General features: G+C 38.4%; 1 protein-coding gene across 15 annotated transcripts in view; it reads left to right on the forward strand.

Moving 5' to 3' along the window:
• Window positions 1–22,954, forward strand: part of BLTP1 (bridge-like lipid transfer protein family member 1) — a 105,716-nt gene that overhangs the window by 59,286 nt on the left and 23,476 nt on the right. For 6 of the 15 annotated variants that reach the window (XM_028744747.2, XM_028744736.2, XM_028744744.2 and 3 more), the window contains 22 exons: window positions 770–1,476; window positions 1,729–1,974; window positions 2,624–2,717; window positions 4,272–4,322; window positions 7,935–8,141; window positions 8,278–8,516; window positions 9,481–9,725; window positions 10,186–10,291; window positions 11,079–11,176; window positions 11,474–11,659; window positions 12,061–12,229; window positions 12,518–12,729; window positions 13,868–13,927; window positions 14,507–14,705; window positions 16,219–16,278; window positions 17,051–17,277; window positions 18,270–18,470; window positions 18,667–18,797; window positions 19,152–19,275; window positions 20,769–20,878; window positions 21,456–21,546; window positions 22,010–22,069. In XM_028744747.2, coding sequence (XP_028600580.2) covers window positions 770–1,476; window positions 1,729–1,974; window positions 2,624–2,717; window positions 4,272–4,322; window positions 7,935–8,141; window positions 8,278–8,516; window positions 9,481–9,725; window positions 10,186–10,291; window positions 11,079–11,176; window positions 11,474–11,659; window positions 12,061–12,229; window positions 12,518–12,729; window positions 13,868–13,927; window positions 14,507–14,705; window positions 16,219–16,278; window positions 17,051–17,277; window positions 18,270–18,470; window positions 18,667–18,797; window positions 19,152–19,275; window positions 20,769–20,878; window positions 21,456–21,546; window positions 22,010–22,069 — 3,823 coding nt within the window. The remainder of the gene's footprint in view (window positions 1–769; window positions 1,477–1,728; window positions 1,975–2,623; window positions 2,718–4,271; window positions 4,323–7,934; window positions 8,142–8,277; window positions 8,517–9,480; window positions 9,726–10,185; window positions 10,292–11,078; window positions 11,177–11,473; window positions 11,660–12,060; window positions 12,230–12,517; window positions 12,730–13,867; window positions 13,928–14,506; window positions 14,706–16,218; window positions 16,279–17,050; window positions 17,278–18,269; window positions 18,471–18,666; window positions 18,798–19,151; window positions 19,276–20,768; window positions 20,879–21,455; window positions 21,547–22,009; window positions 22,070–22,954) is intronic. The other 9 variants (XM_028744738.2, XM_028744743.2, XM_077934013.1 and 6 more) reach the window with 6 other exon arrangements.

The following is a 22,954-nucleotide window of genomic DNA, read 5'->3' on the forward strand; positions in this document are numbered from 1 at the left end:
GAACATATTGCTTAATTACTTCATTCTATTCTATCTGCTTTCTTTTTTCTTAACAAGTCAAAAATAATTTAATCCTAGGAAATTATGAACTGAAAACTAGTTAAGAGTTGAAGTTACAATTGCAGCTTTTAAATTTTAACCTTGGAATAGATGTGTTTAAAACATTAGGCTGCTTTGGTGGCTAAAATGCCCATCAACAGAAGCTTACAAGCAAAACAGTGCAAAATTTAAAACTTAGCACTTTGAGTTAGTATGTGGCATTGAGTTCCTTGGGGGTGTCAGCAATCACATAGATACTTGTATACGTATATAGTTGTACCTCAGAAGTCGAACGGAATCTGTTCCGGAAGTCTGTTCGACTTCCAAAATGTTCGGAAGCCGCAGAAGTCGCTTCAGACGTTCAGGTTCCAAAGAACGTTCGCAAACAGGAACACTCACTTCTGGGTTTGCGGTGTTCAGGAGCCAAAACATTCAAGTCGCAAGGCATTCGTCAACCCAAGGTACAACTGTACTGAATTAGACTATTGGTCTATTTAGCTCAGTATTGTCTAAACTGATGTACAATTGCTTTCCAGGGTTCAGGCCTTCCTTAAGATGCCAGTGATTGAAGCTGGGACCTTCTGTATACAAATCATTTGCTCTACCACTGAACTATGGCTCTTCCCTAATATTTTAAACAAAATATACGAAGGGATAGTCTTCAAAAGGAGAATGATTTTAACATTTAGCTGTTGCAGAATCTTAAAAATGTTTTGTATTTCTTTCTTAGGCAAGGAGCAGTCAATCTTCCTCCCCTTGAATTCAAACCAGCATTAATGTTGGAAACTTTTAGCATCAGTGCTGTTATAATGGAGAAGTCAGTGAGCACACCTCAAAACTCCACCAATGCCCTTGCTTTTCATGACTTTAACAAACGTCATTATAGCACCTTCCATTGCAATTTTACAATCTCATGTCAGTCTATAAGCCAGCATGTAGATATGGCACTGGTTCGTCTTATTCATCAGTTCAGTACCATGATAGATGACATCAAAGCTACGCAGACAGACATCAAACTCAGCAGATACACGGCTGGTTCAGCTTCTCCAACGCCCACCTTCAAAACCCGCAAACACAGAGATTTCCGTTCCTCTGACTTCAGTCGCAGCTCTCGCGGGAGTCTCAATGGTGTCAACAGAGTGAACAATGCAAAAAACAAGCGATCGAACAATGAGAACAATAAAAGAGAATCTCGAAACAAAAATTCACTGGGGAGATCAGAAAGAAGAACTTCTAAAGTATCCAGGAAAGGTTCAAAGGATGTTGTTGATCATGTGACCATTCATATGGACGACTCTGATTCAATTACAGTGTCAGAGCAGAGTGAACCTTCTGCAGAATGCTGGCAAAATATGTATAAACTGTTGAACTTTTATTCTCTTATATCTGATCCAACAGGGATTTTAGAAAAATCTTCTGAAACGTTTTATCCAGCAGGTAAGAGTTTTTGAAGATACGGAACATGCATAATTCTTAGTTCACACTTATACAGGCTTAATAGACGAGTCCTTACTACAGTGTATAATATCTGTATTGAATTTAGCAAAGTACTGTATTACTGCAGTAACTGCCCTGATAGCATTTATACATAAGTGTAGCATGTGAATCTTTTGATGAATAAAGTAATTGTAGGTTCTGGCCTTGTCAATTTTGCCTAAATACTTCCTGATCTGATGCATTTTCTTGTAGGTGTTCGGAGCCCTACTGAACCTGCGTGTAGGGTTGCATTTGAAAATGAGCAGGATAACAGCAGCTTAAGTAGAACACAGAGGAAACGCAGTTTGGTCACATCTGAACCTCAGCATGTGACCCTGATAGTCTTTGGAATAGGCATGGTAAATCGCACACATCTTGAAGCGGATATTGGTGGGCTAACAATGGAATCAGAACTGAAGAGAATCCATGGCAGTTTCACACTCAAAGAAAAAATGAAAGGTAGAAGAATTATCTGTAGAAACATACTTGTTTTGTCGAATTTATATATAATATTTGCTAAGCGTGTGTGATATAATCAGATCATTTTTGATAATCCTGTTTTTGCTACTGAAATACACAGTAACAGAGGGAGAGAGAAAATTCCCAGCCAAACTTAAGTAAGTAGAAAAATCGAATTAAATTAGTGTAAAATATTTATTTAAATTAAAATGTTCATAGCATGCCACTGTGGCAGTAAAATTATTTCCAGGTGGTTTAGCTTTTACCACAGTGATAACGATAAATATCTTCTAGCCCAGGAGTTGCCAACTTTTTGGGGCCCATGGGCACATTTGCAGACTGAAGAAATTCTTATGGGCACCACACACACCCTGCAACCAAACACAGCAGCCTGCCCTATTGGTTACAGCAGAATGCATCTTTCAAGCCAAATTTCAGTGGGGACAGGGACCGCTGTGGGCTACAGGAAAAGACCTCTGCGAGCACATGCACACCTACCTATGTTGGCAACCCCTGTTCTAGAATTAAAATTTAACAGCATCTTCGTTATTCTTTGCCTATTGCCTTTCCAGCACAAATATGCATGCAGGAAATACATATTTTTGTACTACATCAAACACATTTGTGTTGTTGTTTTTTCTGTTTAAAGATGTACTGCATCAAAAGATGACCGAGACATGTGCTACTGCTCATATAGGTGGTGTTAATATTGTCCTTCTGGAAGGGATCACACCAAATATCCAGTGAGTGTACAATTTAAAAAGTGATACATATTCTCTAAACAGCAGTTATGCCTCCGTTATAGCCCGTCCTGCTCTTTTAAAGCTTTTATGTGACTGGATTACAAGGAGCTGTGATATGTAAGTTAGCTAAAACTGACAAAGTGATGAGAAAGAATTGCCTTTGTGTTCTCTTCTGCCAGGCTTCAAGCATTTAGATATAACTGCATAAAAGTATAATAATCTGAGATGACTAAAATTAAATATTTATAACATTGCACAGTATTTCTGAGCGGCTAGTTCGTAGTAGGAAATGGACAGAATATTTTCCGTAGTCAAGACTGTTTTGTTTCAGCAGATTTTGCATCATCATTGAAGTGTGTCAAACCAGCCACCTTTAATAAACCTAAAAGGATTTCCCTGAGTATCTTACCCTTTGACCTATTTTCTGGCATATATTTGACCAAAATGTTTTTATCAGTTTCAAACTATCCCCAATCCCATTTCTTTTATACCACTGTTCATTTTATTATTATCATTATTATAACTATTTGAATTCTTTACAGTTTTTTGTGACTGGATGAAAATGACATTCTAGCATTGCAGAGGGTTGGACTAGATGACCCTTGGGGTCCCTTCCAATCCTACAGTTCTATGATTCTATGATATATGTATATTTATATGAAAAAATGACTTATGTAAATTTTTGTACTTAGTTTCAATATCCTTTCATATCATTCTATCTTGACAGATCCACTGTGTACAGTAATTCTTAGAACAGCAATTTGGTTTTTTTAATGCTTTATAGTTTTTAATTCTTTATAGCTGCATCTTATAAGACAATCTGAACTTCCTTTAAGTGTGGCCCTATTGTTTCACTTTTATATTTGCGCTTGGGTGTTTAAAACAAATCTACCCACCTTTTCTGCATGAGCATCTTGAATGATTTTCCTAATACATTCACATTTCTAATAGTCACACACTTGTAATTGCATGATATTGTCATCCACTTCAGCACTTAAACTAGAATAGCAAGACGCTACAAACCATTTCCCTCTGTTTTATGTACTATATGAAATAGTACTCTTTATTTTTTGGCAGCATTTTCATCACCAACAAACTTTTAGAATCTGTATTAGTCCCAATAATTTGTAGATAAATATGATTTTAATATATGCAAGCAAAGTCTGTCCTGTCGTGAAGGATAGTTGAAGTTTTTCCACAAGAAGCAATTAAAAGTTGGTTCAAAGTGTAGTTGTTGCTTTTGTTGATAGTATAGTGTGTGCTCCAATGGGACCAAGAGGCTATTGCATGAGTTGACTTCCTTATTCCCAACTGGGGCAGGAACAGCTCTGCACATACCCTTTTGGAACAGGCAGAAATGTTATCTGCACTGAAATGAATGGGTTTGCTAAGCATTCCTTGGATCCCCCATGCTTGCAAAACGCCATTGCTTACAAAATAGTATTTTCAGACAATTGGTCTTATTGTGGGTTACAAATATGACTAATTCTTCTGCATGACTGTTCTTTATTTTGCTTTGTTTTTGTTTTGCTTTCTTCCAATCTTCACTCGTAGACTGGAGGATTTCCCTACATCACCAACAAGCACAGCCAAACAAGAATTTCTGTATGTCACATTATGTTTAAATGGCTTGCAGTTAACACTGTGTGTAGTGTAGCCGAGATGTGTTTTTTTGTGTTTAATGTAACCAGCTGCACCTTAATTGTAATTAACATGAAACAGAATTGATATAGTATATTGATCAGCCTATATTAGAAAAGCTCTGGGTTAAGTGTTTTATTTTTACTCAATAACATAAAATAGTTTTGAAACAGGGTTTTCTTCCCTAATCACAAACTACTTAACTAGAGTCACTAATATAGACTGTAATATGTCAGATAGTTCTATGAGGATAACCCAGGTAAATTAGATTGATTTTATATCTTACCTTATGATTTTCCACTAAGTTATGCAAGCTGCTAACAGTAATGACTTTATGTGTTCAACAATGGGTGGGTGGGCTCACCTCAACTTTTAAAAATAAAAGTGTAAAGGCAACTCAGTATGTGAGTTAGAGACTTCATGCTTCCAGAGTCTACAATTTTGCTTTTTACGTGAATGCCTCCCTCTAGTAAGAATAACAAGATGCAGCCCTTTTCTTGATATTGAAGCTAGATAGGTGGGATGGGTTTCATCCCCACAGTTGTGCTGTGCTTTGGAGGTACTAGATTTTGCAATTCACACATACACAAACACACCTCAAGTGGCAGAAGCCTAAACTGTGGTTTTGTGGACTTAGATCAGGCTTCCTCAACCTTGGCCCTCCAGATGTTTTGAGACTACAATTCCCACAATCCCTGACCACTGGTCCTACTAGCTAGGGATCATGGGAGCTGTAGGCCAAAAACATCTGGAGGGCCGAGGTTGAGGAAGCCTGACTTAGATATTTACCTCTTCTGCTTAGGTCTCTGCTACATGAGTCAAGGAAGTTGACAAACCAAATAACTTGTGATCATGCAGCTAAACTTTATTCTAAAAACCTGTCATGAAAACTCTGGATGTTGCACAGAAATAAAGAAAAAGCATTAAGTTCAGGTTACCTCAGGAACTGATGGATATCACCAAGGTGAAATTGAATTCTTCTTTCGGACAATATAACTGACACAAAGAATGATTCAGAGCTGCTTTGTGTGAGATATTTTGGCTTATGGATTTTGGATATTTGGCTTATGAAAGCAGTGTATGGAAAGCAGGGGAAGAGGAAGGGGTATGTGGTGGGGGCGGACTAACCTGGGTGTCTTCGCTGAGGGGGGTAACATTTTGCAGTCACGGGTGGGCGGCGCGCCAAATGTCCACCATCGGCAGCTCGCTCCGCCCCTGGTTGCAGGACGTGTGCGCCACTCCAAGCGCTTGCACCCAAGCGGCTATCCCACACCTGGGAGGGCACCCTCCGTGCCCCGCCCCCCTCAGGAGCGTGCCCCGCCCTGGGCAGCACTGGCATATGCTCCGCCACTGATGGAAAGAGTGGGCAAACTGGGGTGGGCAAACTGGATCCAGCTGGCAAGCTAGAGCCTTACCTTACCCCACCCTTCATAGGCCAAATTTGACAGGTCAGTGGGACCACTTACCTGTTGATCAGCAGAAATCAGTAATGATGATAGTTGATTGGCACTTGTCGAAGTCCAAAGGAGGTCACCAGTCATCGGTGATCAGCTGATAGATAAAGCAACTTCCTTTGAAGATGTGGTTTCAGGCCCACCAGTCAGCTAATTGGCACAGAGGGGGTGGCTTCCAAAAGGCCCTTTGAAACTGGAGCATTTTCCATCTGCAGAGAAAGCATTTTGTATTCAAAGCAGTTTCCACAATAACTGCTTCTCTGGAATGAAAAGAAAAAATGTTCAAATTTCTCCAGCACTTTGAATACATACTGCTTCCTTTGGAAAGAAAAGAAATTCATTTTCAAAACAGAATGTGTTTTTTTCTTTCCAGAGAAAGCTTGCAAAGCCCTTTGTGCAGTACTTCCCAGTCACTTGACAGCTAATGGTTGGTTGCTTGGAAAGTGATGTAATGGCCTTTGCAAGCCCTGTGCCTGACACTTGGGAAGTGCTAAGCACAGGACTAATTGGTCACTGGGCAAACACTGGGGCAAGAGCTTTGTAGGTGCCTACAAAACCTCTTTTGTCCAAGTTCTTCCTTTACCTGCCCCTCACATGGCATCATATAAAATGTCAGGTGTACAGCAGGTGGCACAGCTTGGCCAAAACAGCCTCACAGGGTCAAATGAGGCGATCTGGTGGATCTAAATAGACCCAGAGGCAAGAGATTCACCACCTTTATTCTAAGCAATTGGTCTCAACAAGACCATTTAAGATCAAGTATTTCAATTAAGGCTGCATTTCTAAACCACATACACAAAAGTAAATTTCAGTGAAATGTGTCACAATTTTTTCTACATAATGACTGCAGTTCACAAGACTTGTGAGAGTATTAGGTTTTGGCTGCAGGTGTTTGAAAGGCAAGTATAGGGGAAATTTCTCCTTGCCGGAGCCAATACTTAGTCTTATTTTGATAGATAACATTTTGTATACTTATGTCTTGGTTGAAAGTATGAAATTTTGGCTTCTTGATCCCCAAGAAAATTGGAAAGGATATTTAAAGTACAGATATGGTACGAGTAGTATTTGTCATTCATACATGTCAGTCAACTGTGATGAAATAACTGTGTTTCAAGTTTTCTTTATTTTTTCTATTTAAAATATATTATATTTGCTCTTTTTCTGCTTACTTCAGAAACAAAATAGCCACAAAGTTTTCATTGAAGCTTGCATTTTAGTGGGAAAAATTATATTTCAGTGTTCTTATTAGGTAATCTATTTGTCTGTTTGAAATTAGCTATTGGAAAGGTTATCTTCTTAAACAGTAAAAGTAAAATCCTTTACCGGGAGATTTGCATGGTGGTATGTCTGTGTTGTCTTTTTGCCCAAAGTGTGGTGTTTTTTTTTTTAAATGATTGGAATTACTTTGCTGCATATGCCCATGCATGTCATTAAAGCAAATGACTGCATCAGTTGACAGTAGTCATGCTTAATTTGTGGTCGTTCTTTGCTGGTTTCTATCCACAATTGTCAGCTTCAGTTTAGGTTCCTGGAATGGGAATCTCCCTTGTAATATGAAATTTGACTATTAGTCTCTGCAACTATGCAATCATATACACCTCTACCCTGAAGTAAGCCCCATTTAGTTCAGTGGAGTTTACTCTTAGGTAAGTGGCGCTGTGGGTAAAACCTCAGTGCCTAGGACTTGCCGATTGTCAGGTCGGCGGTTCGAATCTCCGCGGCGGGGTGTGCTCCCGTTGCTCGGTCCCAGCGCCTGCCAACCTAGCAGTTCGAAAGCACCCCCGGGTGCAAGTAGATATATAAGGACCGCTTACTAGCGGGAAGGTAAACGGCATTTCCGTGTGCTGCGCTGGCTCGCCAGATGCAGCTTGTCACGCTGGCCACGTGACCCGGAAGTGTCTGTGGACAGCGCTGGCCCCCGGCCTCTTAAGCGAGATGGGCGCGCAACCCCAGAATCGGACACGACTGGCCCGTACGGGCAGGGGTACCTTTACCTTTACTTAATTAAGTGAGGATAGGGTTACAGCGTGAATTGCTGATAAATTTTACTGAGGATGCAAGATGATTCACTAGAGCTGCTTTGTATTTTAAAACATGTAAACAAGTCTCTTCTTCTTCTTAGAACTGTGGTGAAATGTAGCATTGCCAAATCGCAGGCTCTTTATAGTGCCCAAAGGGGGCTGAAAACAAACAATGCTGCAGTCTTCAAAGTAGGGGCTATTAGCATCAACATTCCTCAGCATCCAGCTACACTGCACAGCATGATGGTACGCAGCTCTCATCAGCTCTCGAAACAAATCTCTGACCTCATCAGACAGCCAACTGTAGTGTGAGTATCGCAGTTGATATATGTCTATTTGGAGGCTTGATGCTAGGGTGAACTGAATTTGCATGCTCAAGCTCATATGTTACAATGTTTTTAATATCTAGTAATTGGTATTCTTTTTTAAAAAATAAATAAATAGTGCCCAGCCTACAAAAGAAGATATTGCAACACCAATGCCTGCAGAAAAAACACCCACAAGTGTAAATCAGACGCCTGTAGAAACCAATGAGTTTCCACAGTTGCCAGAAGGTTTGGAAAAGAAGCCCATAGTTCTTAAATTCAGTGCCATGATTGATGGAATTGCGATTGGAGCAGCACTGCTGCCATCTTTGAAAGCAGAATACAAGATGGGAAGAATGAGAAGTCATGGAATGACAGGTAACATTGCTTCATATTGGGGGATGTTCCCAGGTTGGTTGGCACATGTGGGAATGCTCTAGGTGTAAAAAAATGCATTGATTTTGAGTGTGGAAAGTAGCTAAATCATTAAGCAACAGCTGTCTGTTTTGCTTTTGCAAAGAGAAGAGTTCTGCATCACAACAAAGCGTCATTAGTTCATATTTTAGTGGCTGCTTGAATTGCTATTGCCACACTCAGGAAGGATTTTAAAATAGACAGCAATATGTAATATTTTGTGTTCAATATACAGTTAGGTCTTCAGTGATGTTTGAGTGCCATGAAACAAAAAGGTTTGGGGGTTTAACTCTCAAATATTTAAATATGAACCTCCACCTGTCTTACAGAGATGATATATTATCTTACTATTGCATATGCAGTGTACTTTGTTCATTGATTTCTGTTGTTTATTTTTAGCTTGTTAATGGAGTTGAATAGCTGTTAATTGAATAGAATAGGTCCTAAAAAGTACTGTTGGGCCTGAATATAAGCCTCACTTTTCCCCCAAATTCTGACCGTGAAAAGTTAAAAGTGCAGCTTTAATTTGTGACCTTACAAAAATTGTCTTTTGCGATATCACTGCCGAAACAGACGTACAGTAAAATGGAATGGGTGTGAGTGCCTGCAGAATTTTAAGGAAGCGGCTTATATTTGGGTATTGTCTTTTCCCCCCTTGAATTTTAAAGGTGCAGCTTATATTCAGATGCAGCTTATATTCGGGCCAATATGGTAATGGTTGTGTTTTGGGACAGCTGGTAGGCATACCTCCCTTGCACTTGCATAATTTCCATACCGTCTGAGGAATGAGATGAGATAAAAACTGTTGAAATCCAGCCTCATCAAGGGGAAGGGATAGCATTGACATGGAAAGTAGGAAGTGGGTGACTCTTTCTATAACTGCAGTGCATTAATGTAGACTAGTCAATTGACTCTTTTCTTTTCACAGGTGCACAAACAATGTTTACATTTGAGCTGCCAAATCACAGGTTGCGGTTCACTTCCAAAGTCTCTGCCACTGATATGTCTACCATACCTCCTTCAGCCAGTCTTAATCTTCCTCCTGTAACTATGTCAGGCAAATACATAATGGAAGAACACGATACCTATTCAGATCAAATATGGAGTATAGATGAGCTGCCCACTAAGCAAGGTTACTATCTCCAGGGAAATTATTTGCGCTGTGTAGCTGAGGTATGTAGTCTATATATATATATTATTTATCATTTTTATTTTAACAGGATTTATATGCAACTTAATCATCAAAGCATCACAGTGGTTTAGATAAAATATGCATTAAAATTACTGATAGAATCAGGTGTTAAAAGCAAGTTAGCCTGATTTTTTTCCAATTAAAAAGCATTAGCATTTAGACATTATGCCTGTATATTTAAAGTTTACATAACAATATATTTTTATGATTGCTTATGTAATTGTACGATGTCTGAAACAGTTTTGCTTCTACCATGTGGCTCCTTACATCCAGGTTTTGCAACATAAATCTTCCAAACTATATTGTATCTCGAGTTGTGTGTATTTTAGTTTTAGAAATTCTTCCATCTCAAAAATAAATGTTACATTTCCCCCTATTGTTTGCTTCAAGCCCTTCATCATGAATCAACATCTGTTAAAAGGCTTCTCCCTTTCCTCCCAGGTTGGGTCCTTTGAGCACAATCTGACAACAGACCTTTTGAACCATTTGGTTTTTGTGCAGAAAGTATTTATGAAAGAGGTCAATGAAGTTATACAGAAAGTCTCAGGTAAGCCTAACTGCTTGAAAACATTAATAAACTGAACAGTCAGCACTCTGAGCTCCACACTAACGTTGCTTCCTACTATTTATGGTATCTGAAGTCACATATTTTATTCAAAAAATGTGGACTGTGATGTTTCCATTATGCTGTATTAGACACAAGCAGGCAATAGTTACACACACTGGGTGATAGCCAACTAAGTCATATATTCGGAATAGACCAATTGAAATTGATTTCAGTGAATCTGCTCTGGAAATGATGAATACTAAAATATCACCCTTTGGTAGGAATGCATTTTTGCAAAATTTCACTGACTTACTATTTCTTTTATTATTATGTAATTTTCTTGAACAGTGTTACCACTCACCAAATGCCGTTCATTGTTGGAGAGATGGCACAGTTACTTTGTTGTCATTAAAATTGTGCTGTTGTTGTTTTAGTCAGATATAATAGTAATCAGTGTGTTGTGGCAATTATCTCTAAGTCAATGTATGCCATTTTTACATGCCAGCATGTTTTGAATGGGTTGGGGTACTATGAAAACAATGTCTGTCCATTTCTAATACTATATAATCATTTAATATTTGTTGTTCTTACAACTACTCTTGAGTTCTCAAATCTTGTTTCACCTTTGGGACTGGAGAAGTGACAGCTGGATCATACAGGGCAGTTGCATTTAGAAAGTTGGATAGGTGTGGTGTGTTTTTTTTAACCCATCCTCAGCCTTAATCTTGTGGAAATGACAAATGCTTAATTGAATTCTGGAACTGTGTTGTTTTAATTATAAATGCAGGAGGGGAGCAACCTATTCCTCTTTGGAATGAACATGATGGAACAACTGATGGAGAAAAGCCAAAGATTCTCCTCTACTCCCTGAGTCTGCAGTTTAAAGTATGTTTGATATTCATGGGTTCTTCCAAGTGTGGCCAGTGGTTATATTGTAATGAAATGTGAAATCAATAGTGAATGAGAATGCAGGGGATCTCGTTCTCTCTTGGGTATTAGGATGTCTATCAGTGGTTTTGTTTTCCTCCTCTAATAATATTTTCCAAACTAAAGGAACAAACAAAATAATTGTTACCTTTCATGGAAACTACTGTGAAAGGCAAAAAGTTTCTTAAATATGTTTATAAAAATGTGTTTGAGAGACTGAGGTGTGTATTTAAAGTATTTCCCTTACATTATTAGGGTATCCAGGTAACAGCCACCACACCATCTATGAGGGCGGTAAGGTTTGAAACAGGACTAATAGAACTGGAGCTCTCAAATAGATTGCAAACCAAAGCAATGCCTGGTAGTGCCAGCTACCTAAAGCTCTTCGGTAAATGCCAAGTGGACTTAAATCTGGCATTAGGACAAATCGTCAAACATCAGGTGAGTGATTATGATTTTACAGCCTGCTGGTGATATTTTCTGGTTCTCAAAATGGAATGAAGAAAGAAATGTTAAACACAGCTTTATAAAACTTTGGATTAGATCCCCATGTGCCCTTCTGTAAACAGGATCCTGAAAAGCTTCAGTGAGTGGGAGTAGAGGGGGCACAGAGCTGAAAGCATCCTGTTCTAATAAGCTGAATTCCACTCACAAAGTGAGATGCTCTCAGCTTCTTTTTTGGTCTCCCGTTCTCCCCCCAAATCTGCTCCAACTCTGGTGCCTAGCCAATAAGTGTACGTTTAAGAATACCTACGTTTTAAAATTATTATGTTTGTATCCTGCCAAGCTTGGTTTTTTGCTCTGCTGTGTTCTCCCTGTTGATATGTTTGGAATGTCTTAAGGTTTATGAAGAAGCTGGATCAGACTTCCATCAAGTTGCTTATTTTAAAACCCGAATTGGATTACGAAATGCTCTGAGAGAAGAAATCAGCGGTTCGTCAGATCGAGAAGCTGTGCTCATTACTTTGAACCGGCCAATTGTTTTTGCTCAGCCTGTGGCCTTTGACAGAGGTACTAATGGACTTTGTGTTGGTTTTTGTTTTACCAAAATAGACATGTGCACTGAAAACTATGGTTAGGCAAGGAAATATTACTTTCATTAAAAGGCCAATAGCCGGAATCATGTTGACTTGGTTCCCTGCCATATTAACATATATTGTAGTCCAGAAGCAGAACAAGACAGAGAAACATGTGTCCAATAACTGACAGGGCACAGCAATTTATTATAGCTGAACTTAGAATGATTTTCTATATTAATTTGTTCTAAAATAGTGAAAACATTTCCCCCCCCTTCCTAAGCTGTGCTTTTCTGGCTGAACTACAAGGCTGCTTATGACAACTGGAATGAACAGAGAATGGCCTTGAATAAAGATATTCATATGGCTACAAAGGAAATAGTTGATATGTTACCTGGAATCCAGCAGACATCTGCTCAAGCTTTTGGGACACTCTTCCTCCAGCTAACAGTTAATGACTTGGGAATTTGCCTGCCCATCACCAATACACCACAGGTATTAAAGAAAATAACATAATTTTTAAAAATTAAATGATATTGAAGTTTACTATTGCAGTATCAGTATGCTTCTGAGTAATAATTATTGTTTGAGAGAAGCTACAAAACTCAAACATTTCAGAAATCCTTTTCATTGATGGTTAGATATCTCAAAACTGAATATGTTGAAATGTTTGAAGACTTGCAAGTGGTTTATCTTAATTTTAGAAATACGTTTTTCAGATTATAATTAAGATGGTCGTTTTACTAATATTTATAGATTCAATTTATTTTCTTAATATTCTTTTAAGTATTTGATAAGATCTTAAAGTATACTTACATAGTAACCTTTAACAATGTACATCTTTTAATTGTACTGTGAATAATTAAATTGTACTGTGAATAATTAATTAAACTGTGAATATTTCATAAATTAATCAGTTTAGGTTGTATTCAATGCTAACCCTACTTGGAATAGTTCTGCTGATGTTAGTAAACACGACTAAGTTTGGTTCATTAATTTCAATGTCTACTCTTAGTAGAATAGTTGAGTCCAATTCTTTGAGTCCCTGAAACTTGAATTAGTACTGCAAGTTGTATTTATGCTGTAGAGAGAGCACATATCACAAGCTATGTTTCTTACTCACTTTATTGGAAAATGAATTTTTTTTAAAAAGTCTCCAAATTCTACAGTGAAGTTTTCCTATTATTGTGATGGTACAGCTGAAATAAATGAGAAGCATATGTTTTATGTCCATCTGCTTTTGATTTGCAAATTAGAGCACAGTGTAAAAAAAACTACACTGATGTTGGAACTAGATGATGTGACCTTGTCCCTGAAAGAATTAATATAATATACACTACTCTTAAAGCCTTATAAGGAAAACACAACATATAATAAATTGCAATTGATATGGATTAAAATAAATGAAAGAAAGTATATTTACTGTTATATCTTAATATAATAATTATCTATAATGATGGATACAATTGGGATTGTATGATATGTACCATAAAATTGAATTTTGTAGTACAACTAAAGCTAAAAGGTTTGGGTGACTTAGTGTTGAATACAATACATATCTTGTTATACTTTTGCTTTTAAAAGATCTCAATGACCAAAACATATCAATGTAATGCTTTTAATATTGGTACAGATTCAGAGGCAGGGCCACAAGATTAATTTTGGGGGACAGAAAGAAAAACAGAGTTACTGTGTAAGTAATAAGTGTTATCAATAACATCTGATGAGCTGTATTTCCCCATGTGTAATAGAATGTAGAATGTAACTGAGAATGCTCTATATATTCCTGTGAAGTTCATGTTAGATTTGAAACTGAAAAACTGCCTTTTCCAGTTATATGTTGTGCTGCAGCCTCTAGATATATGCTAGCTTGTTAAAAATGCTGCTTATCATGGATTTATCCATGAAAATGATGTTTTGTAAAACTAGATAATGCTAGGTACTGTAAAGTAAATAGCTAACATTAGGAAATAACCCTTAAAGTTAAAACTCATAAAGATGGGCTTAATTACAAGTTTGTGCATACTTGTAACAACAAAAAGCAGGAATTTGCTGTAGGGGGTTGATCTTAAGAGAGCTGCCAGGGATCCAGTTATTGATTAAATACTAATTTATATAGGTTAATTTTGATGTGTGTGTGTGTGTGTGTGTGTGTGTGTGTGTACCTACTTCATAAACGGAAACTAGAAATGACTATGAGTGAGGAATTTAGCCTGATTTCTTTCTTATTTCTGAAATAGACTTTTATACAATAGTTCCTTGGTTTTTTCAGTCTAATCATACAGCTGATCTGGACACTGGTTCTGCATTAGTCCTGACCATTGAAAGCACTTTAATTACTGCCTGCTCTTCAGAATCTCTTGTCAGCAAAGGTCATTTTAAAAACTTCTGCATTCGCTTTGCTGATGGCTTTGAAACAAGCTGGGATGACTGGAAGCCAGAAGTGCGAGGAGATCTAGTCATGAATGCCTGTAAGCATTTATCTTATTGTCTCGGCTATTGCTAATTCTGAACATTTTGAGAAGCTCCACAAAAAAGTATAAGGTGTCTCTTACATAGTGTTCCATGAATGTTCTCTCAGCACAAGGATATCTGCTTGCACAATAGAACTCTCTCTTCTTTTCCTTCCCCTACTAAATCTGCTCTCAGGGTTTCCCCAACCCTCTGGAATATATTTGGGGAGCGTTTGGGGCATGCACAAGGGGAGGAAAAAAAGGGGGGTCTCTGCTCAAGTGGGAATACTTGTACTGATGGGATGCATTCATGGAATACCACCCTAACTTGTGTTTCACCTTCATGTAACACCCTAGAGGTCCCGGGCCCTAAGGAAATTAGATTAGCCTCAACCAGAGCCAGGGCCTTCTCAACACTGGCTCCAGCCTGGTGGAATGCTCTGTCTCATGAGACCAGGGCCTTGCAGGATCTGATTTCTTTCTGCAAGAAGACAGAGTTGTTCCACCTGGCCTTTGGCTTAAAATCAGTTTGATTCCCTCCCCCTCTTTTTCCTTTCTCCTCCTATGAAGAGACTGCTTCCTAATGTTTTAATGTATCTTAATCTTTAAATTGTATTTTAATCAACTTGTTTTTGTTATTGGTTGTTAGCCGCCCTGAGCCCGGTCTTGGGTGGGGAGGGTGGGGTATAAATAAATTATTATTATTATTATTATTATTATTATTATTATTATTATTATTATTATTACAAAAATAAGTAAGACAATTCTTATTTCCTGGATCATCCATTGGTATGTCAGCACTGACGGAAGGCTTATCTAATGGAACAGGGAGAGAAGTCATTTTTGTCAATTCCCTCTCACCTTTGCTGTCCTACGTGACTTCAGATGTTCTTCCCAGAGCACATTTATAGGGGACATGGGTTGGTGTCTGTGTGCTGAAACTGACTCCTGTCTCTTTCAGTTGATAGGACCCTTCCATCCCCGGACAGACACTTTCAGAACAAATGGCATCCAAAAGTTCTTTTGGGGGGGGGGGGAATGCCTACCCTATTTAAAAGAATACAGAAATAAGAATTTAGTATTACTATAAGAAATGTCCAAATGCCAGTTCAAGAAAATGAATGGGGTGGATACAGTCTTCACGTGAACAGAGTTCCATGCATGGGCCACTCCTGCCAATTTAACAGAGGGAAGTGATTTTCAGTGATTCCTGCTTCTTCCTGCAACCCTGTATGCCCACCCCCAAAAGCTCTCCAGAGGTGAGGAGCCAACCAGAACTATGTGGGGAGGTGGCACAGGGCACTGCAGGAGGAAGGGAAGACTGATCTTTGATTTACAAAGAGTCCATTCTGTGGACAGAAGGAATCCTTCTATTTGCTGAAAGGAGTGTCTTGATCCACTCCTGTTTATCTAACTACCACAGGAGAACGGAATATCATTAGGAAATGGTTGATTATATATTAGTGCAAGTTTCACCTAAAAAGCCTTGTGATGTGATGGTAGGTTCACTGTAGTTTTCTTACATCTTTAGGCGTAGTGCCAGATGGCACCTACGAAGTGTGCTCAAGAACAACAGGGCAGGCAGCTGCAGGTAAGAGCTATTTCAAATCAGCACTTATTTCAAAGCAGCTTTAGTCTCTGTGTGAGTCTTCCTTTTTATTGTGCATCTGTCATCCCATCTCAGTCTTTAATACAGGAGATTTATATCCAGGAACAAATTGTAGCCTTGGGGGGGCGGGTCTTAACAGTTGGATTAAAACATTATGGAATGTTACTAAAGCTGGTATAGCTTTTAATCTCGGTGTCATGGGTTTGAGCAAACTATTCCTGCATTGCAGGGGGTTGGACTAGATGACCCTTGTGGTCTCTTCCAATTCTATGCATAGCTGCCAACTTTTCCCTTTTCTTGTGAGAAATCCTATTCGGAATACTGTAAGGGAATTTCCCTTAAAAAAGGGGGAAAGTTGACAGCTATGATTCTATGGTTCTAGTTCAGTGTGTGATTATTCTGTTCAGCCTTTGAATAAGAGTGTTAAAATATAAGAGATGTTGAGGTAAATGTTAAAGTATTAGCAATAGTAAATAAAGTTTAGTTGCCCATTTGAAGAAAGCACTGCACCTTTTTTCTTGTTCCTGTGACAATCCTTCATTATTTTATCCTTTTTTCCCATCTCCCAAGAAGACAAGAGTATGCAGCATGTGCACTGCAGAATGTGGTAAACTGCTATGATGTTTCTAACCATGTACAATACAACTAAAAAAAATTGTCTTAAGCTGCTGGTGAAATACTAGATCTTAGTTTTTGCATACCTAAATCAAAAATGTGATGTACTCTCTCCCACCCCTTTTTTATATCAAAACAGAAAGTAATAGTGCTGGGACATGGACTCTTAATGTGCTATGGAAGATGTGTGGCATTGATGTGCACATGGATCCTAACATTGGGAAAAGATTAAATGCTCTAGGAAATACCCTTACAACATTGACAGGAGAAGAAGATTTAGATGACATTGCTGATCTTAACTCTGTTAACATGGTTGACCTATCAGATGAGGATGAAGTTGATAACATGTCTCCTGCTGTTAGTGTGGTTAGTAAACTGATTAATAAATCTTAAATATAATTCTAATACATGAAGCAAAATAGCAGCTTGGCATACTGCATATTTGCTTAGACATAAGAATTTCGTAATATGTATTAACAGAGTGCAGCATGATTCAAGTTATATTTGTGGGCTCAGACTCTTGCAAGGAGCTTTCATTAAGCTCAGTGGTATGTGTTTGTGTTGTCTGAACAGCTAATGAACACAGCACAGACTGCTTTTAGAATTCCCCTTAGTTTCGATTGCTGAACTGTTGTTTAGAGGAAAAGTTTATTTGGACCCCCAGAACTAGTTTTACAGTTCTTTGAATGTTGGTATTGGATTAAGGCTGCAGTTCTGCATATGTTTACTAGGCAAGTCCAGTTGAGCTCACTTCCAAAGAAGCATGCATAGTATTGGTCTCCTCAGTTAAAATTAAAGAGCTAGTTATCCCATTACTGAAATTTATTTACAGTGTAGTAGTAGTTTTTTAAAAAAAGAAATGATTTGTTGAAGACTCTTAAGTCAGGGGTAGCCAAAATAGTGACCCTGGATGTTGTAGTCTAGCAATTCCCATCAGCCCCAGCTAGTATGGCCTGTGCTAGGAATGATGGGAGTTGTAGTTGAACAAGCTCTGGAGGGTGCCACATTGGCTAACACTGCTTTAAACAACAAACCTTAACCTAGTTTAAAGATTATCTGCAAACCAGTGTCAATCTGCAGACCCTGACAAGTAGAAATTCCAGTTAGTTGATGTCAAGTGAGGGACAGCTTGGTTATGTACAGGAATAACAGGACCGGGATCAGTGGAGAGTAGATGGAATTTGCTACATCTTTCTAGAATTAACAGTAATACATAGTAGACCATGTGGGAGCCAAGGTTTGTGGGAAAGAATAGAAAGAGAATCTGCAAGGAACCCTAAGAGAAGGGCCAGACAATAAGGAGAATGGTGGCATCTACGTTTCCTGAGTTATTAATCTTGCTATTTGTTATCATTTAGAAATCAGAAGGTGGTCCACTATGTGGAGATGTACACAAGCTCACTTTTGGGCAGCGGATTGTAAATCACCTGCTGGGCTTGAGCCCCAAAAGCCATCGTCACTCTGTTCCTGTAGAATATCTGTCGGGATCAGCATCAAGTGATACTGCTTATCCTAACAATTCACACTTAAAAGCGGGCAGGTCTTGCTCATGGGGACATGTATGTAGCATATATAGCATCTCTTTAAATGAATGGTGGAATCAGTGGGTCACTGGCAAATCAAGAATCAGCTGGCTTCTTTTCAAAATGATTTTGCATGCTATTTTGATTGGTGGTAGAAAACCTGGTCTTCTGCTTAAATGCTACCACTTTTTAACGGACAATGACATGAAATGCTTTTCTCATTCTTAAACAGGAGAATGCTGACTATAGGAGGCAGGGGATATCTAATAACCAGACTGGAGAGCAGAGAGGAAGAAAGTATGTGAAACGTTTAGTGGACATAAGGGAGCTGAATGAACAAGCCAAAGTAATTGATGATCTAAAGTAAGTGTGCGTGCTTCCTTCTAAAAAAAAAAATCTTTTAATCAGAATAATTAAATCAACTGTGAGAGACCTGACTTTTTGATTAAAACTGTATCTTACATTTTTATGCCACTATGCTTCCAAACATCTCCTTGGCATCTAGTTGTCCTCTTTTATCCTCACAACAACTCTGTCCGGCAAGAAGAAAGTGGCTGGTGTCAGGATTTCATAAAATTGTAGAGTGGAAAGGACTCACAAGTGTCATCTAGTCCAACGCCCTGAACCCGTGCCTCCCCTTTCCAGGTCCACCACTCTAATCATCACACCAAATTGTCTTTAGTTTTCTATTCAGAGTTTTCACCATTCTGTCCTCAGGAAACTGGGTGCAAGTGAAGGAACCATAAACCAAGAAATTCAACGTTATCAGCAATTGGAGTCTGTTGCTGTCAATGATATTCGCCGAGATGTTCGTAAAAAACTGCGCAGGTCAAGTATGCGGGTGAGCAATTCTTTGTAGCATAGTAACATTGCTACATGAACATTGTTTTCACATTTTAAAAAGATAGTAGAACACTGAATCTGATATGGCAGGACCTTCTCTGTAGTGATCCGCCCCCCACCCCCATTACGGAATGCCCTCTGTGTAGCTGTCCCCTTTGTTATTAGTGTTTAGGTGGAATTTGAAAACATTCCTGTTCACCCAGGCATTTGGCGACTGCTACTTTGAAATGATTGGCTATAGTTTGTTTTGAAATGTTCTTTTTCAAAATGTTGCGTTGTTCTTATTGTTAATTCTTCTTATTGATAATTTTACAGTTTTACCTTTTGTAAACCACTTTGAGGGGTGTTTTTGTTTTACAATCAAGCAGGGTGTAAATTTTAAATAAATAAATATCAAGACACAGGTACATAAGTCACTCTGAGAGCCATTTTTTGTTTTCAACAGAAGAGGGATGCATTTCTGTGTTAACTATTGAAAAGCCTTTTTGGTTCAAGTCAGCAGTTTCGTTTTTAGCAATTTCTGTCAGCTCTGGGTTTTTTGCACCTATTTCCATATAATATGGATTATATGAACCCATCCTCCTTTTCCTCTCTCCATTTCACAGTACCTGCTGTCTTATCCCTTTAAATGTGTTCTCTCATCCCATACTCTCCACCACAGATCTGTGCTCGCTTACTGTTCTCTCTGGAGCTGTGTTCACAATTACTATTTTTTTCTTCTTTACATCAAAGGAGTGGGGGAACCTTTTCTGCTCCAAAGGCCAGATCCTTATCAAGATTGGCTTCCTGGGCCAGATCTAATGTACAGCACTGTGACCCCCCCAGCCCCCCCTCTATTTTTACATCTGATCTGGGAAGTTTAAAAGGAGCGTGGGGAGACTTGCCCAGGCTTTAAGACAGCCCTGTGCTGCCCTTCCATTTCAGCTTGAAACAGGAGCACAGGGGCCTTTTGCTAAAGTGTTGTTTGACGCAGCTGTCCCCTTCTGTGTTAAATGAAGGAGAAACACATTAGAAAACCCCAACACTCCCATTTCAGCTGAAACATTGCCTTACATTGCTTTTCAGAAGCGCTGTTTGCATGTCTCCGGTAAGCAAACAGCGCCAACCATCTGCTTGCAGGTGAAGTGCATGAGATGCTTTAAACTACACTTTTGAGAAGTTCTTTAATCCCTGCTCAACCTTTTGATCCAGCCCAACAATCATTTGAAAGTTCCTTGGAACCTATAGCGAGTCTAAATCTATTCACATACCTTACGTTAAGCAGACCTAATGTAGAATGTGACCCAGGTGGCCAAACAGATTCAGACCTCAATGGAATTCCAGCATAATTAACTTTTTCAGTATCATACCTTTGATTTACAATATTTGTAGCCTGTGTGAGTGTGTAGCTAAGTAGCACTCCTAAATAGTTAATTTGCCTTAGTGTCAAGCTATGTAAGTGTCCTGTTGATGGAATATTGAAATAATGTTGTTGTTTTTTTATTGTTTTAGGCAGCATCTCTGAAAGACAAATGGGGCTTAGGCTACAAACCTAGCTATAATCGATCCAAAAGTATTACAGCATCTGGAAGGCCACCTTTGAAAAGAATGGACAGAGCAAGGTAAGGTGATTAAAAAATACACACAAATGCATGTACTTGTTCAGAGGTCAAAGATGTTAATCTGCATGTTTTTTTTTTCTGCTCATTATTGTCTAGTAATTTAGGTTTCCCCATGGATTCAGGTTTTGCCTACCCTCTTTGCCTTCCACATACTTTGTCCCATAGAACTGGGTGGAAATGACTGAAAATTGAGCCAACCCCATCTGAAAAGCCCCACCCCTTCAGCTTTTTCCATTCCATTTCTAGGTGTCTTTACAATACATTTTACCACTTTAAATCAAGTCTTATATACGCCTTCTGTATCCAGTGCAGCTGTGTCGCTCCTAACCATGCGAAATAGTTGGTTTCTTGCAGTCAGTGAATTGCCATTTAATCTGCCTAATCCAAAGACTCAGGACTAGAACATCTAGAAGATGTTCAGGTTGTGGCTCTAAACTGAGAAGGAGCCCCACAATAATGGAGCAACTGTCAGAAATGCCTCTGTGTTTACCCTTTATTCTCTAGATTTACTATGTGAATAGAATAACTGAGAAGTTCTGCATTAATAATATTAAATGACTTTTTATATATGTAACAGTACACGTCTTGGAGAAAGTGAGGACCTCCCAGAAATACGTGTAGATGGAGCATCTCCTGGACCCAGAGTCACTTTCAACATACAGGACACGGTAAGACAGCCATCAGCTGTTGTGCTGCATTCATTAAGTCCCATGATGAAATATATACTAAGAATAGGTGATGGTTACATAGAGGTGGGAAAGTTTGTCTGGCATTTCAGTACCCTAGATGCATATTTCAAAGATTCCAAGTAAAGAAAAATTAAAATGTATTCAGATTTAATTCTGCATTCTTTAAACTACCTTCAGTTCAGTAACTAGTGTGTGAAAGATATACATATTTTAAGTATGTGAATTTATTAGTATATTTATTATGTTACATACATGTACATGTTATCCATATAATGCATTCTGTCATGCTTGGTGTGTTTTTTTTTTTAGTAATTTGTCATATATAGCCATTGCTATGTTCACTAATGAAATTTGGTTTTTATACAACGTTACCACATTAAACATGCCAGTGTCTTCGATATGCTTATTTTAATTTTTGTTTCTTTTTTCACTTTTAATTAAGTTGAATAAAACAGTTTTGGGGATTGCACAATCCAGCCATCCAGGGGAAGGGTATTTTCAGGTATTTGCAAAATCAATAAGTATACTAATTAATCGCATGGAAAAGCGCTTCATTGATCATCTCTCTTAGCTAATCATAACGCATACAGGCAACACACTCGCAAACCTGGCAATATGGCAAAGTGCAGTACTTCTTTTTCTTCGGTGGTGTTAATCATTTCTCTTTTTCTGGAGCTTGTTCGCCATGGAAGTCTGGTAGATTGTCTTTAACATACCATATTTGGATTGCGAAAACTTTAAAACTACAAATAGATATCTCTAAAACAAAGGCAGGCGGTAGAGGACCTTGTAAGTCAGAAATATGACGCTAAATTTTAGATTATTGTCATAGGCTGACTGTTTCAGCTGGTGTGGTCAGTGAGAGATTGCTGATGAAAGATCAGTTATTCCTCATCAGAAATGTATCCTGTCTCGTTAAACAAACCAAGAATGTTGACATTGATAGTTCTAAAAAGGCCAAGACAAGATTCCACTCCTTAAAATAATGGGCGATGAATGACAATCTAAATGAGTGCCCAAAACATTATATCAGGATGTTTAAACCCAAGATCTTGAGGCATAAATCATTACTCAAAGTATGGGAATCAAAACACTTTAAACATGTCATTTTCTAATGACATCCAAATTGTATATGCATGTTCCCTATTATATCCAAACCAATGAGCTTTGGTTTATTGTCGGTTAACAAACCAGGAAAGCAAGCCAAGATAGAAGCATAAAGTTGGCACATCCTGATCCCTATACATATTGCACCTTGAAACTTAAATGCTCGTCTAAAACCAAACCAGTATTCATGAAGGCCTCTTGAAACCTTTTAGCCTTAAAAATGCCTAGGGTCGTATTAATTATTTTATTTTGAGCTTTAAAAGCATATCTGTAAAGATAG

Source organism: Podarcis muralis, chromosome 9, assembly GCF_964188315.1.
Source record: "Podarcis muralis chromosome 9, rPodMur119.hap1.1, whole genome shotgun sequence".
NCBI classification, from domain to species: domain Eukaryota; kingdom Metazoa; phylum Chordata; class Lepidosauria; order Squamata; family Lacertidae; genus Podarcis; species Podarcis muralis.